Source organism: Garra rufa, chromosome 16 (genome assembly GCF_049309525.1).
Source record: "Garra rufa chromosome 16, GarRuf1.0, whole genome shotgun sequence".
Classification (NCBI taxonomy): Eukaryota; Metazoa; Chordata; class Actinopteri; order Cypriniformes; family Cyprinidae; genus Garra; species Garra rufa.
Window position 1 is genome coordinate 41,959,377 of NC_133376.1, and position 17,483 is coordinate 41,976,859.

Genomic DNA, 17,483 nt, shown 5'->3' on the forward strand with positions numbered 1-17,483 from the left:
CCATCCCTCAAACCATTCTACGTGCCTCATGAATAATTAATCACGTTTCTAGACGCTCAAGGAAACTTGCGATGCAATGTCAGAGCGACCTGATAAATATTCATACAGTATCTTGCGCTCGGCTCTCTGATTGGTCAGTGTTCGCGTACACAGAGACAGCGGCGCGGGGCGCATGCGCGGAGAGGCGCGCATACTGTAAGCGGTGCGGGCGGTGCGAAGAGGAGAGGAGAGAACAGGTCTCAGATTGCGGGCGTCTGGACTTTAAAAGCGGGCGTCACCTCTCGGCTCCGCATCAGCATCTTCAGGCGAGAGAACAGCCAAAACAAGCGCGCGCTGCCGGTGCTGGTAAGTGACAGTCTCTGAACTAAACGCATGACGTCATGCTCTCACACAGACACACATCAGACACGCGCGCAGATTATTGATTATTGCGATCGATCTCATGCATCTTCGGTGCTGCAACTTTAGAGAATTGATGACGGAATTGAGTTTGTCGTGGACAGGATGCGCGTAATGAGAGCGTGACTTGACACTTCTCGCTGTCACATCAATGTCATGCAGGAATATATGTCTCTCTGTGTGAGAAGATGCTGCTGCATGGAGCATTTGTTGCAGATTGTGTATTTGTAAGTTCAGATGTGCGTCATTGATCGATCAGAAGCGATCTGTCATGATCAGGAGGACAAACAACTTCTGTGCATCCTGACGTAATGGCTGTATTTTCATCAAACTTTGATAAACACGCACTTTTATTTTAAATATCTGTGTTGTAGAGTTGTATTTTATGCCGTTTGGACTCTTTGCGATGATGCATGTAGTTTTTATTGCATATAGCAAGTGTCTTTTATTATATGATGCATTAGTACTTATTCAGTCTTGGATTTTTGCTAATATCAAATCTTATTGCATAAATGATTGTAATCAGTTAGAATATGCAATTATTGCAATACTTGCAATACTATACTATTAAGTCTTGCATTTTTGCTGGACCTATTTCAGATTTCATTGGACAGAGGATTATAAAAAAAGCCTTAAAGTCTTAAGACTTAGCTATTATCCAATAGTTACAGAGTCTTCCATTTTTTGTTATGCTCTATTTCAGATTTTATTGCATAATCAGAGTTAGAATATGCAATTATCGCGATAGCATATACTATACTATAATAAAGTTGAATCATGCACTTTTGCTGTTATATCCTATTGTAAAATGTATTGCGTACAAGATTATAATCATATTTAGCATATATTATTTTCCAAGTTTATTTTGCTATATTTTGCAATAGTGCACTATACTATACTGTAGTCTTGCATTTTATCCTAATTGAAATCTTATTGAATTGCAGTTATGATCAGTTAGAATATGTCAATTACAAAATGAAATTGGATGAACATGAAACTGTACTTGAAATTTCTAAGACATGTTTTTGTAACCTTTAAATAATGTTATAATCACAACAAGAAAGCTGGACATTTTAATGCTCTTAGAGTATTAAAAATAAAATAATGTTATTTCTTGCATAAAAGAGTTATAACATTGTAAGCAACGTTTTTGTAATCTTTAAAAAATCATTCTAATGACGACAAGAAAACTGGACATTTTAAGGTTTTAGAAACAGGTCAAAACCATGTTTTTATTAGGCTACCTACATTTATTACTTGAGTATTGCAAATCAGTTAGAATGATCAGTTAGAATATGCAATTCAAATACTCTACTAAACTAAAATGATTAGTTATTGTATTTTTACTGTGATATCCATTGCATACATTTTTGCATGCATTTTTATGTCCAATTACAAATTTTATTGCATATACAGGATCTGAGTTAAAAGATGCACTTCTTGCAATTGCATACTATACTATACATATTATATTATGCTATAATAAATAGTAACCAACTTTGATTGCTTATAAGATTATAATCAGATTTAGAATACATCATTTTCCAGTTGTCTTATCCTATATAGTGAAGTTACTGAGTCTTGCATTTATGCTGGTACTGTACAGTATATCCTATTTTAAATCTGACTGAATATATGATTATAATCATTTAGAAGAATATGCAATTATTGCAATACTATACTACACTGTAGTAAGTTACAGAGTCTTGCATTTTTGCTGTTATTTTTTACATTTTATTGCATGTAGTATTATAATCAAAGGCTTGTATAAATTATCCAATAGTCTAATATAATATATTATGCAATACTATAGTTACAGAGTCTTGCATTTTAGGTTGTACATCCTATATCAGATTTTTCATAAATTATTTTCCAAGAATACTTCACTATATGTGACACAAATCCTGTCATAAGGGTACATTTTTTGAAATTGAGATTTATATATATTGGAAATATAATGATATATTTGGCTGAAATACAACTATTTGAAAATCTGCAATCTGAGGGTGCAAAAAAATCGAAATATTGAGAAAATCACCTTTAAAGTTGTCCAAGTGAAGTTCTTAGCAATGCATATTACTAATCAGAAATTAAGTTTTGATATATTTACGGTAGGAAATTTACAAAATATCTTCATGAAACATGATATTTACTTAATATCCTAATGATTTTTGACACAATTTTGACCCATACGATGTATTTTTGGCTATTGCTACTACAAATATACTGTGCTTAAGACTGGTTTTGTGCTCCAGAGTCACATATTTTGCAGTATTGCACTTTACCATACTGTTATACATTCAGAGTCTTGCAGTTTTGCTGTTATATTTAATTGCATATAGGAATATAAACTATTTGTATTTTGCTGTTTTACAGACCAGACTCAGTAAGATGTGTAAAAGTATAAAAAAAAAAAAATAGCTTAATCTGTATGATTTTCTGTAAATATGCATTAAATATCCAGTTGCCTTCATAACTAAGTAAATCTGAGTTCTTAACAAACACAACAGCATCATTCTGAATACAGTATCAGTGTTACGATCAGTCAAAACAGCATTTGGCTGATGCACAGAAAAACAGTCACGCATGTGGCATCTGACACACACATCATACATTGTGGGGTGTGTGTTGCATGCAGGTTGTTGTGCTGAATAATGCTTTATAATCTCACTGATCTTCAGTGGAAATCTGCAGCAAACACATTTTCCAGCCCAGTCCGTCACAGCTGTGTGTGTGTTTGTGTGTGTGTTTGTGTGGACTGCACCTGTTTGCTAGAGTTGCGTGAGACGCTGTGCTGACTGTGCAGTTCATGTAAAGGTGATCAGGTCTGAGAGTCACAAACACAGTCAAACACGGCTTATTAGCAGAGCAAATGTTATTGCTTATTCTCATTCTCAATTGTGTTTCATACAAAGTCTCAAATTTGTCTCAGCTGGTAAACTACAATTTTCGATTACAAGGATAAAACTCAAGATAGAAATCAACAGTGTCAGTGAAAGTTACTTTTAAAAGTAATGCGTTACAATATTGCATTACTTCCTTAAAAAGGAACTAATAGACCAATTTGAAAAACACTGGTAACAATGGAGTCAAACTGGAAAAATCCACAGAATAAGAGATAAAATGTATTATTGTTGGAATGCAAATAGAATACTGTTGTCAAAAACACCATTTGAAGCTAAATGTCTAAATGGACAGACTATTGGATGAAACCTGCTATGATTACTCTTTTTTTTAAAGCATAAATTTGGTTTAAACAATAGGTCTACATAATATTCACATATGATTCACATGTATCTTCTTTTTATATCTTCTATCTTTTTTCTTTTTATTTGTATACAATTAACAACAACAACAAAAAAAAAAAACACTAGCTTGCTCTATTCTATTTCTGTTATATCCGTTTTCTTTTTATTTACTATATAATTTAAAAAACTCGCTATGTATACTTCATTAAGCTAATCTGAGACTTGTCATAGCACTTACTTTGGCTTTTACATTGCTCTTTCTGATTTTGATTGCTTCCATTGTCCTTCCATTCATTCCTCAAGTTGCTTTGGATAAAACTGTCTGCTAAATGACTAAATGTAAAATGCAGTTAATAGGGAAACTTTTATATTGCACCTACAGTTACAGCATGAAATACTATTTAAACCTATAACATTTTACATTAACCTATTTTATCTCACAATTCTGACCTTTTTCCTCACACATGCAAGTTTATATCTCATATTTTGGACTTTATGACTTGATTTACCTCAACAATAGTGAGTTTGTTCATTTTGAGGGGAAAAAGTCAGAAGTGTGTGATATAATCTCAAAATAGAGAATGACAAGTTGATTTTTTTTTTTTATCAGAATAGTGAGATTTGATCTTGGAATTGCACAAATGAAGTCAGAATTTTGAAAGTTTAAAACTCAAATGTACCATTTTTTATTCTTTTATTTCATGGCTTCCGTAGACTGCCATTCGAAAACTGTCATTTTCTGGTCTGTTACGTTACTTTTTATGGAAAGTATTGCGTTATGTTACTTTCGTGTTACTTTTTCTCATATGGTTTGGCTTGTTTGTTTATTTTTAACATAAAAAAGAAGTTTTAAGGTGTTTATGTTTATCTAAAAACATTTTTGCTTATTAGGAAAAAACAAGAGAAGTGTAAAGATCTCCATTAAATCTCATTGCCATCTAGATCTGATTTGTGCTGTTCTTTAATATAAGAAAGTACTACGATGTGATTATGTTTATGTGTATTTTCCATTGGTAAATATCTAAAAGCGACCCTGGAGCACAAACCGTCTAAAGTAGCATGGGTATATTTGTAGCATGCATTGTTATTTTTAATAAAAAAAAGTTTTAAGATGTTTATGTTTATCTAAAGTCATTTTTGCTTATTAGTATGGTTGAACTGGATCAACGAAGGTCAGCAGACAAGACATTGGGATTAAATACATAAAGGATATTTGCGTCATTTAATATATTGAATTATTGCAGGTTTGCATCATATTCCGAGTTTGTATTTTACTGTTTTTATTCATTTTGAGGAATACCGTATCTGTTTTTGTGTGAGCAAGATAATTAGATGCATGTTCATTCTAATCCAAAAGCTATTAAATGGATGTGGATGGCAGATGAGAACTATTTAAGCGCATATTGAGATCTCTGACAAATCTGAGAACAATGAGACAGTTACTCTTGAGATCTCTTGAGGAGATTTGACAAGAAATCTAGAAAGAAACAGGAGAAGAGCACAGATCTACATTTTATAATCTCATTGCTGTATCGGAAAAACAACTGAGATATCAACAAGATCTTATTCAATCATCTTTAAAGGAGTAGTTCACTTTCAGAACAAAAAATTGTCATCCAAGATGTTCATGTCTTTCTTTCTTCAGTCAGAAAAAGAAATGGTGTTTTTTGATTAAAACATTTCAGGATTTCTCTCCATATAGTGGACTTCTATGGTGCCCCCGAGTTTGAACTTCCAAAATGCAGCTTCAAAGGACTCTAAATGACCCCAGACGAGGAAGAAGGGTCGGTTATTTTTTAAAAACATTTAGAACTTATGTACTTTTTAATCTCAAACGCTCGTCTTGCTGAGCTAGACAAGGCGATCATTTGAGGTTAAAAAGTATATAAATGTAGCACTGTGGAGCTCTGTCACAAAAACAAATTCCTAGTATGTGCAAACATACCTGGCAATAAAGCTCATTCTGATTCTGATTCTGATTCTAAATGTGACCCTGGACCACAAAACCAGTCATAAGGTTAAATTTTACAAAACTGAGATGTGTACATCACATGAAAGCTCAATAAATAAGATTTCTATTGATGTATAGTTTGTTAGGATAGGACAATATTTGGCCGAGATACGTCTATTTGAAAATCTGGAATCTGAGGGTGCAAAAAAATCTAAATACTGAGAAAATCACCTTTAAAGTTGTCCAAATTAAGTTCTTAACAATGCATATTACAAACCAAAAATTACATTTTGATATATTTATAGTATTAATTTTACAAAATATCTTCATGGAACATGATCTTTACTTCATTTCCTAATGATTTTTGGGAAAGAAAAATCAATAATTTTGACCCATACAATGTATTTTTGGCTATTGCTACAAATATACCCCAGCGACTTAAGACTGGTTTTGTGGTCCAGGGTCACAAATTATAATTTATATTTTTTTGTAATAAAAATCTATTTTTTTTTTTAAAATAAAGCATCATTTTGCTAAAATCATTTAGAGCCCTTTAAAGCTGCATTTTGGAAGTTCAAACTCGGGGCACCATAGAAGTCCATTGTATGGAGAGAAATCCTGAAATGTTTTCCTCAAAAAACATAATTTCTTAACGACTGAAGAAAGAAAGACATGAACATCTTGGATGACGTTATCTGTAAATTTTTGTTCTGAAAGTGAACTACTTCTTTAATATGAGAAAGTACTAAGATGTGCTTATATTTGTTTGTGTTTTCCTTTGGTAGATATCTAAATATCCTCTCCAGTTTTCAGTGGCAGGAATTAATGAAGCTAATCAACAATCGTTGTCTTTCTCTTCACAGCTGATTAATCATTTGCAATGATGTCGCTGCAGAAGCCTCCCCTCAGACGCAGCGCGTCCACCATAGAATCGACCAATCACAGCGGCCCGCTTTTGACTCCGCCCACCTCGCTCAATTTACGCTCCTCCCACAACCAGCAGCTGAGCTGTGACACCATAAAGGAGGGCGTGGTCGCCGTTTCCAAAGAAACACACGGCTCGAAGAGTCGACAGAAATACGCGCTGACCAATATTCAAAACGCAATGGGTTTGAGCCAAAACCCCGCCCCTCTGACCCAAAGCCACGCCTCCTCAGACCGAAAACACGCCCCGACGAAATCCGCCTCCTCTTCGTCTCTCTACTGCTCCTCGCTCTCCTTCTCCACCTCCAATCCCAAACTGGCTAAAAACGGCACCAACCTGCAGCTCAAAGAGGAGCAGCTGGACCTCAACAAGAACGACAAGAACCTCGTGAGGAGCAGCTGGGATTGGCTGGAGGGGAAGGACAACCAGAAAAACCCGACCATCAGGAGAAGGACCAAGAGCTTTCTAGAATACCATCGAGAAGAAGAGCCACCGAACAGCCTGGAAAAAGACACTCAGGCCGAGGAGAAACACCTCCTGCCTAAATTGGAGGCGCAGACGTGGGCTAAAGAGAACCACGTGGAGGTGCATCTCACCCTCCCTCAGAACCACCTGCTCCTGCTGGCCAGTGAGGAAGAGGAGGAGGAGGAGGAGAGTCCCAGCGAGCCGCTGGATGTTTCTGAACACGCGCTTCGGCCCAACAACGAGCGAGTGAGCCGCGTCAGAGACGGGACGGCGGAAAGTGCCAGGTCTCCGGGAAGAGCACGACTGCAGATGAGTCCGTTACGCCTGAAGCTCAGAGGAGACGAGCCAGAGGAGTCGCCCGAACGCCCGACCAGACCTGAAAAACAGGTGGAGGAGGAAGAGGAGGAGGAGGATTCCAGCTGGACGACGCTGTCACAGGAGAGCCCGTCTGTGGAGACGCCTCAGGAGACAGGTGACCAACAGACATATTCACTCTTCTGCTCAGCAAGAGCTCAGTGTTTATTCGATCACAAATGTGACCCTGGACCACAAAACCAGTCATAAGGGTCAGTTTTTCAAAACTGAGTTTTGTACACTAGCTGAAAGATGAATAAATAAGCTTTCCATTGATGAACAATATTTGGCCAAAATATAACTATTTGAAAATCTGGAATCTGAGGGTACAAATTGTCTAAAGTTGTCCAAATTAAGTTTTTAGCAATGGATAATACTAATCAAAAATTATGTTTTGATATATTTACGGTAGGATATTTACAAAACGTCTTCATGGAACTTAATTTTTCTAATGATTTTTGGCATAAAATAATTTTTATTTTTTGGCTATTGCTATAAATATACTTGTGCTACTTAAGACTGGTTTTGTGCTCCAGGGTCACAGATACTGTAAAATCTCTGAAATATTATTAGAACTCAAAATAGCCATTTCTTATGTGATTATATTTTAAAAATGTAATTTATTTTTATGATCAAAGCTAAATTTTTTGGCGTCATTACTCTAGTTTTCAGTGTTTTTAAAGTATTTTTTGCTCAGGAAGGCTGTTTATTTAATCAAAAATACTGTAAAAAGTCTGAAATACTATTAGAATTCAAAATAGCCATTTCCTATGTGAATATATATTAAAATGTAATTTATTTGTGTGATCAAAGCAGATTTTTCTAAGCACCATTGCTCTCTTCCGTGTTTTTTAAGTCTTCTCAGCAAGGCTGTGTTTATTTAATCAAAATACTGTAAAAATTCTGAAATATTATTAGAATTCAAAATAGCCATTTCCTATGTGAATATATGTTAAAATGTAATTTATTTGTGTGATCAAAGCTGATTTTATTTAAGCCGCATTACTCTAGTCTTCAGTGTTTTTGAAGTCTTTTCTACTCAGCAAGGCTGCTTTTATTTGATCAAAAATACTGTAAAAAATTTGAAATATTATTAGAATTCAAAATAGCCTTTTCCTTTGTGAATATATATTTAAAAAAATATTTGTTTAATCTAAGATACATTTTTTAAGCATCATGATGCTAGTCTTCAGTGTTTATGAAGTCTTTTCTGCTCAGCGAGGCTGCATTTATTTGATCAAAAATACTGTAAAAAGTCTGAAATATTATTAGAATTCAAAATAGCCATTTCCTTTGTGAATATATGTTAAAATGTAATTTATTCCTGTGATCAAAGCAGAATTTTGTTTAGCATTATTACTCTAGTCTTTAGTGTTTTTGAAGTCTTTTCTGATCAGCAAGGCTGCGTTCATTTGATCAAATATTCTGATAAATTATTGGAAACAAAAAAGTTTAAGGCCTGAAATAAGGTATATGTTTAACACAAGTTTAAAATATTTTCACATTTTACATGAAATCTGAAAAAAAAAAAAAAAAACTATAGACATATTTTAAAAAAATGAAATAGACACTAATAAAAATGACAAAAACACAACAAAATTAATGAAATGTTTTTAGCTTAAAAGAAAACAAAAAATGTAAAAATTATTTTTGGTTAAATCCCTGAAATAAGGTTTATGTTTAACACACGGTCAAAATATTTTCACATTTTAGATACAACATGAAAAAAAATAAAGATAAAAACTAATGGATATATTTTAAAAATGGAAATAGAAACTAATAAAAATGACAAAACATAACAAAATTAATGAAATTTAAGCTAAAATTAAAAAGAAAAAATAATTACAAAATATTTTTTGCTTAAATCCCTGAAATAAGGTTTATGTTTAACACAAGCTCAAACTCAAGCCTTTTCTGATCAGCAAGGCTGTGTTTATTTGATCAAAAATACTGGTAAAAATATTATTAGAATTCAAATTAGAATTCAATAGCCATTTCCTATGTGAATATATGTTAAAATGTAATTTATTCCTGTGATCAAAGCTTTTTAGCATCATTACTCTAATCTTCAGTGTTTCTGAAGTCTTTTCTAAAATTCTGAAATATTATTAGAATTGAAAACAACTGTTTTCTATGTGAATAAAATGTGAAATTGATTCCTGTGATGTAATGCTAAGTTTTCAGCATCATTACCCCACACGATCCTTTAGAAATCATTCTAATATGCTGATTTGCTGATCAAGAAACATGTCTGATTATCATCGGTGTTGAAAACAGTTGTGCTGCACAATATTTTTATGAAAACAGTCATGCATTTTATTTTTCAGTATTCACAGATGAATAGAAAGTTCAAAAGAACAGCATTTATTTGAAATAGAAATCTTTTGGAACACATAAATGTCTTTACTTACACTATAATGTGTCCTCGATGAATAAAAGTATTATTTATTTCACAAAAATCCAAAATATAATCATCCCCAAACTTCCGATTAAAGTCCAAAGTCATGCACATCTTTATATTTATCTCATGTTTAGCAGGAAGCAGCAGTTGCTATGACGACAGACAGTCTGAAGTGTGTGTGTGTGTGTGTGTGTGTTGTAGGTGTTTGGGAAGAGCCTCCTCGGGTTCAGGACGTGTCACAGGAGTTTTTTTGGCGTGTTTCAGCCGATTCCACTCCTCGAGATCAGCCTGTGGCTGGCGACGCCCACTCTGACCAGGAGGCGGAGCCTAGTGTGAAAGGGGCGTGTCTTCCTGTGCCCTGCACTAGAGCACAGAGTGAGGTAGACACTGATCTTCATCTCATGCTGCATTATCATAATGTATTTCCTGTTGAGACCGGAACGTAGGGCAGGAAATATTGGATGAACAAATATTGATTTTTTTTAAGTTGGCTTGAAAAGGAAATTGCAATCATCTTTTCTTCCCTATAGTGACATATATCAGTGGAACAGCTTCTTGATAGAGAAAAATGACTTTGTCCATCAGGAATAGATTGAATTGTTGTTCTGGAAATTACATAAAAATTAAATAAAATGAAGTAAAATATATTAAAAAAACTTTACATTTTTGTTACTTGGAATAATATGAACCTTAACTTGAAATGAAATATAAAAAAAACCCAACAACAACAACAAAACTTGAACTTATTTAAAGTTAGATTTAGTTTAAATTAATGTACTAAAATACTTACAAATAAATTTGGGGGACATTTTTTTAGATATATTTTAAAAAAAATCATCAAAATGACAAAAACAAACAAAATTACTAAAACTTAAACTATAATAATAAATATTAAAATAAATATTAATTGAAAATATGAATACAAATAAATTAACCAAATTTTTTTTTTGAATGCCTGAAATAAGGTCTATGTTTAACAAAAGCTCAAAATATTTTCACATTTTAAATACAATATGAAAAAAACTAGACATATGTGACCCTGGACCACAAAACCAGTCTTAAGTCGCTGGGGTATGTTTGTAGCAATAGCCAAAAATACATTGTATGGGTCAAAATTATTGATTTTTCTTTTATGTCAAAAATCATTAGGAAATTAAGTAAAGATCATGTTCCATGAAGATTCTTTGTAAACCTATAAAAATGTAATTGTTGATTAGTAATATGCATTGCTAAGAACTTAATTTGGACAACTTTAAAGGTGATTTTTTGCACCCTTAGATTTCTGATTTTCAAATAGATGTATCTCGGCCAAATCCTAACAAACCATACATCAATAGAAAGCTTATTTATTGAGCTTTCATGTGATGTATATATCACAGTTTTGTAAAATTTAACCTTATGACTGGTTTTGTGGTCCAGGGTCACATATTTTAAAAAAGGAAATAGAAACTAAAAAAAATGACAAAAACACAACAAAATTAAGGGGACAAGATTAAGATTTGTTTATAACTTTGAGAGAACATTGGCAGAACAAAAATGGAAGAAATAAATAAAATGTAATAAATAAAACAAATAAAAATGATGAAAACAAACAAAAGTACTAAATTTAAATTTTTTTTTGAATGTCTGAAATAAGGTCTATGTTTAACAGAAGCACCACATTTTACATAAAATATGGAAACAATTAATAAAATCTGTAGACATTTAAAAAAGGGTAATAGAAACGAATAAAAATGACAAAAACACAAAATTAATGGAACAAGGTTAATGTTTGTTGATAATTCAGAACATTCAGAAAGTGTTTCCTATTAGCTGTGGATCTGTATTGTATAAATAACTACAGAAGTAAATGTGACTTGACTTGTGTCTAATGTGTGTCTCTGTGTTCAGCGGCCCAGCAGTATCGTGTCGGACAGCTCTGTTGAACCCGTTCCTTCATCAGCCGCATCGTCACCCTCCTCTTCCTCACTGTGCTATGAGGCGATGGGACGCGCCGCCGGTTTCCTCAACAACAACTACCTGGTAAACACTGACCATCAATACACTTCACACAGGCTTCTTCCAGGATAATTAACAGTGCACACATTCTCTGTACAGGACCCGACGGAGACATGCGAGACCCAGGAGAGAGAGAGACGGAGAGAGCGAGAGCGACAGGAGGAGCGAGAGAGAGACCGACAGATGAACCGAGTGAGTTTGGGAGCCCATGGAGGACCGTACAGCTTCATCAACCACAGGTGAACACAAAACACACCTACAACTCGGTCAACTTGTTGATTTTTCTTGAGTACGTAACGTTACGTGAGTATTCACAAGCTGTTTTATCATGTATAAGTGCTTGGAAATAATATTTAATGTTTAAGTTCATTCGATCAACCTATAAAATCTGTCAGTTTTATGATGGAATACAAACAATAAATGTGTTTTTACGCTCTTTAATTTATAGTCAGATAACTACAGTATATTGCCCTCCAAAGGCAAAGTGCAGTAACTACATGAACAATGAAACAGAACCAGGAGACTTTGCCACAAGACAAAACAGATGTCACAAAGTCCATTTTAAGCCTTAACTAAATTTTAACCAAATGTGTAGTTACTGCGCTTTGCCTTTGGAGGGCAGTATATTCGCCTCAGATTAAGCGGCACGTGAATCAATGATCTTTTTCCTGTTTAATATTTGCAGCACAAAATAAACATAAATATTTGAATGCAAGTTAAAAAATTTTTATGAACAATGTCTCATGAAATCAATCATTTAGAGTTTAAAACGTCAATAAATCATCTTGTGAACAAGTCACAATAACATAATATTTATCTCATTAAAGCCAACACTTTGCCAAAATTGTTTTGATTTTTCTCATAAATCAGCCAGTTAACTGAGTTGAAGCCGTTTTTATTGCTGTTTTTTATGTTAAATGTAAAGACAGGTTGGATGCCACAGACTTTTTTTTTAGGTGTAGTAGGTGGAATTGTCACATTACCTTTATGCAATGTAACGTGATTTTATTACATGAACTCTTTCATTTTAAAGTAGTAATGTAAAGCATTCTATACTGCCCTCCAAAGGCAAAGAGCAGTAACTACATGAACACTGAAACTGAGAAAAATGCCTTTAAAGTTTTTACAACAGCTAGTCAAACATGTTGACACTCTTGTTTCTCTGAACGTTTTTCTGAAACGGGACAAAATTGAACCAGGAGACTTTGCCACAAGACAAAACAGATGTCACAAAGTCCATTTTAAGCCTTAACTCAATTTTGACCAAATGTGTAGTTACTGCGTTTTGCCTTTGGAGGGCAGTATAGATATCTTTATCATGTCTGTGAGGTTCGGATCATTTTTGTGAAGCGCACTTCCTCAAGACAGAGATGGCAGAAAGCACATGTTTGTTTTCTTTAGTTATTTTACAAAAGCACAACGTTTTGTTGATATTGTGAGTGCACACAAATAAAAGTAGACCTTTTGCAGTACCAAATGATGTATTACTCTTACCTTTATGAGCAAAAATGATGGAGTATTTTAGGTTTCCAATGTTATTACGGAAAAAAATGCAAGTGATCGCCCTGGTGCTTCCATGTCCTGCAAAGCGTACTTTAGCTTCCACTCTCCGCACAAACGATTAGATATGCGTCTAACAGCACACATTTACACCCCTGCCTGAATGTCATATTCATCATATAGTGAATAGAAAGAAGCTTAAAAATAAATTAACAAAAAGGTTTTTATGAATGTCTGAAATAAAGTCTATGTTTAACACAAGCTACACATGTTACATGAAATATGGAAACAAGTAATACAATTTATAGACATTTTAAAAAAGGAAATATAAATTAATAAAAATCACAAAAACACAACAAAATAAAGGGAACAAGATTAAGATTTGTTCATAACTTTGAGAGAACATTGGCAGAACAAAAATGGGAAAAAATAAATAAAATTGAATTATAGACATGGATGAAAACAAAAAAAGGGCTGAAATTAAAATGAAAACATAAAAATTAATTTAAAATGTGACTAAAAATAAATTACAGGGATTATTTAGTTTTAAAGTAGTAATTTAAAGCATTTTATAAATATATTTATCATGTCTGTGAGGCAAATATTTGCTGAGTTTTGGATGATTTTTGTGAAGCGCTCCTCCTCAAGCACAAATGATTGGATATACGTCTAACCACGCACATTTATCTAGGTTAAATGTTTAAATTAATATTGTGAAATGCATCAAGTGTTTTATGTCTATAGATTTTACTTTATGCAAGAGAAGGCTTAAATTGATCAAACAAGCTCGACTTAAAAAAAAAAAAAAAAAAAAAAGCTTGAATTTAACAAACATAAAATGTTCCAAACATATTTCTAAATTAACCTAATAAAGAAACACCTTTGCCATTAAAATCCCAAACTGAACTATATTAATACTTCAAAGGGCAGGACTCGGGCCTGAGCACCTTTTTTATTTATAGACATAAAAAAAAAAAAGGATGAAAAAGTACTAAAACTTTAACTAAAATTAAAATGAAATCATAAAAATTTTAATTAATTTAAAATGTGAATAAAACGAAATAATTCCTGTAATTCATTTTTAAAAGTGCTCCTCCTCAAGACAGAGACGGCAGAAAGCGCATGCTTGTTTTCCTTTACTATTTTACAAAAGCACAACGTTTTGTTGATATTGTGAGTGCACACATATAAAAGTAGACCTTTTGCAGATCCGAATGATGTATGAGCCTTTATGAGCAAAATACCCAGAATGCCTAAATGTTATATTCATCATATAGTGAATGGAAAGAAGCTTCATCCTGATTGCTTTCCTCTGCAGAGCTAAAGTCCCATCAGCCCCTGCAGACACCATCATCCCCATCAATGATCTGGAGACACAGGTAAACTGTATACAGTAGCTCATAGAAGTGTGTTTTTACTCTAATTAATTACCAAACATTAACAATACCATTTGCAATTAAGAGAATGACCACAAAAATATCAGAATCAAACAATGACAAGAATTACATAAATCACACAGAGAGAGAAAAAATTAACTTGGCAATCTTAGTTAAAGCCTGAGATGTTTTAATGAAAAAATAAAAGTGAAAAACTGGATTCAGATTTAACAACAGTGTCATCATGTGGCGCAGGCTGGAACTACAGCTGTGAAAATAAAGAGATCTGGCGCCCTCTGTTGTTCTGTGTGTGTGTGTGTGAGAGAGAGAGAGAGAGAGAGAGAGAGATGGAGAGACTGCAGCAGAACTCAGGGCACGTGTAACAACAGCAGTTAGACGCAGTGCATTGTGGGAACAGAAGAATGACATCATCTTTAAGATCAGTATGAAACAGCTAATGCCTAATATACAATGTACTGCAAACAGTATCTGTTAGAAAATAAAACATTTAAAATTTGAGGGATTAATACTGAAGAAACATAAATTATAAGAAATGAATCGAGATAAAAATCATTTTAATAATAAGTATGAGGGCCACACACGACATGTTTATTGCAAGAAGAAGAATTGCCTTTATGTGATTTTTATCTGTAAAATGTGTAAAACTGTAAAACATAATTTATTAAAGTGTCCTGCTTTAAATGATATTAGGAAACATTTTTACTCAGAAAGAACATTAATATTTAATTAACAAAAAAAAAAAAGTTTCTCTTAGAAAAATATTAGCATTTCTATCCATTTGAAAGATTGTATATAACATGTTTATTATATAATTAATTGAAACCATGAGAATAGTTTTTGCTACTTGAAAAATGTGTTAATTATAAAACCTACATTTATTTTATTTCGGTTTCCAAAGCAACATTTTACATTTTCATTTAGGTTGGCTTGATGTGATAAAATAACTAAAAACTAAAACTATTTAAATCTTTATAGATAAAAAGGTAAAATGCATAAAAAACATGAAATATATCCTTCAGTCATAGAAGATAAATAGCAAAATATTTTATAAAATTAACATTTTTTATCGTGTACACAACATTTTATTTCCATTATGGGATGTATTCAAAGTTAAACAGAATTTTCAGTGCATAAATAAAAGAGCAAGAACTGGTTAGATGTTAAGAATGTCTATTATTACATTTTGATTAAAAAAAGATGAAGACAGACATGATTTAGCATATTCTTGGAATAAATAAGTTCATTTGCAAAAACAGATTTTCAAAAGTCCTATTTTTTCATTGTGCGTTCCAATTAATCTAAATCAAACTGTGGTTGGACTATTTGATATAAAGTAAAAAATAACTAAAAAATACAGCTAACTAACAGTGTTGGGAAAAGTTACTTTTAAAAGTAATGCATTACAATATTGAGTTACTCCCTAAAAAAGTAACTAATTATATTACTTTTTATGGAAAGTAATGCGTTATGTTTTTTTTTTGCGTTACTTTTTAAATCTGGGCAGGGCTTGTTTGTTTTTAATATAAAAAGTTCTATTTTTGTCAAATGTAAAAGCCTTTTCACAGCAAAAGCCTCAGGTTTAGAGAAAAGTAAATTGACGTCTGTACAGTAGACCCCAGAAGAACAAATATCAACTCTTTAGCAATAAAAAAAAAGGAAAACAAATGTTATTGATTATCTTGAATTTTTTTTGCTTATTAGTATGGATGAATTGGATCATCGAAGGTCAGCAGACATCGGTTAATAAAATGGGATTAAATGCATAAAGGATATTTGTATTATTTAACACATTAATTATTGCAGGTTTTTATTCATTTTGAGGAACACTGTATCTGTTTTTTAGTGAGTGAGATGAATTAATGCATGTTCACATTTATTCTAGAACTAAAGTAACATCTTACAATTTCTCTCAACATGGAGACAGGAGAGCTTTTAATCATTAATGGGGGGAAAGTAACTGGCGTTACTTATTTGAAAAAGTAACTATTTTCTTGTCAATTAAAAAGTAATGCGCTACTTGGAAAAAGTAATATTATTATGTAACTTGCGTTACTTGTAATGCGTTACACCCAACAAAACACAATAAAAACATAATAAAAACATGATTTAAAAACTTAAATGCGCTGGTGAAGCGTTCACAATCAGACCAGGAGTGTTCATTAAGAATGAAGCTCTGCTCCTGCTGTCAGTCTGGTTTAGCAGTGATTCCAGCACTCACACTGAGATCATGTTCCAGGTGTTTCCGGTCCATTATCTGGGCTGGCTGGAGGTGCAGGATGTGGATGTGATGTCTGGAAGGAGCGGCGCGGTGGTGAGCGACTGCATCCAGCAGCTGAATCAGCGCAGAGAGACGGAGAGACCGAGGGTGAGACACACAGATGCAGACGCAGACAGTTCAATCACATCTGATCTCATTAATAAACTCATGATTATCTCTCTTTTTCACATTCAGACACAAACCATGCTGCTGGTCCTGCAGGACGTCACTCTCACACTCATCGATACGACTGACCACACCCTCCTGCACTCTCAGCCAATCAGCTGCATCCGCGTGTGGGGAGTGGGGCGGGGCCTCAGCAGGTTAGTCAGTGCTTCCTCGAAGCATTTGTAACTTGATTATTCTAGTTTAAAACGGATTCTTCTGTAGACAGTCTCTGTGGACGGTGTTGTAATGTTTACTGCTATAGAGTTTGTCTGATGTGTGTGTGTGTGTGTGTGTATACAGTCAAGCCCGAAATTATTCATACCCCTGGCAAATTCTGACTTAAAGTTACTTTTATTCAACCAGCAAGTTTTTTTTTTATTAGAAATGACACAGACGTCTCCCAGAAGATAATAAGACGAT

General features: G+C 33.4%; 1 protein-coding gene across 2 annotated transcripts in view; it reads left to right on the forward strand.

Annotated features, from left to right (window-relative positions):
- The first annotated feature begins 207 nt into the window (after positions 1-207).
- apbb2a (amyloid beta (A4) precursor protein-binding, family B, member 2a) overlaps positions 208-17,483 on the forward strand; it is a 44,851-nt gene continuing 27,575 nt past the window's right edge. For both annotated transcript variants that reach the window (XM_073820590.1, XM_073820591.1), the window contains exons 1-8: positions 208-345; positions 6,462-7,460; positions 9,945-10,123; positions 11,634-11,765; positions 11,841-11,980; positions 14,560-14,620; positions 16,875-17,003; positions 17,091-17,218. In XM_073820590.1, coding sequence (XP_073676691.1) covers positions 6,479-7,460; positions 9,945-10,123; positions 11,634-11,765; positions 11,841-11,980; positions 14,560-14,620; positions 16,875-17,003; positions 17,091-17,218 — 1,751 coding nt within the window. In that variant the 5' untranslated portion in view covers positions 208-345; positions 6,462-6,478. The remainder of the gene's footprint in view (positions 346-6,461; positions 7,461-9,944; positions 10,124-11,633; positions 11,766-11,840; positions 11,981-14,559; positions 14,621-16,874; positions 17,004-17,090; positions 17,219-17,483) is intronic.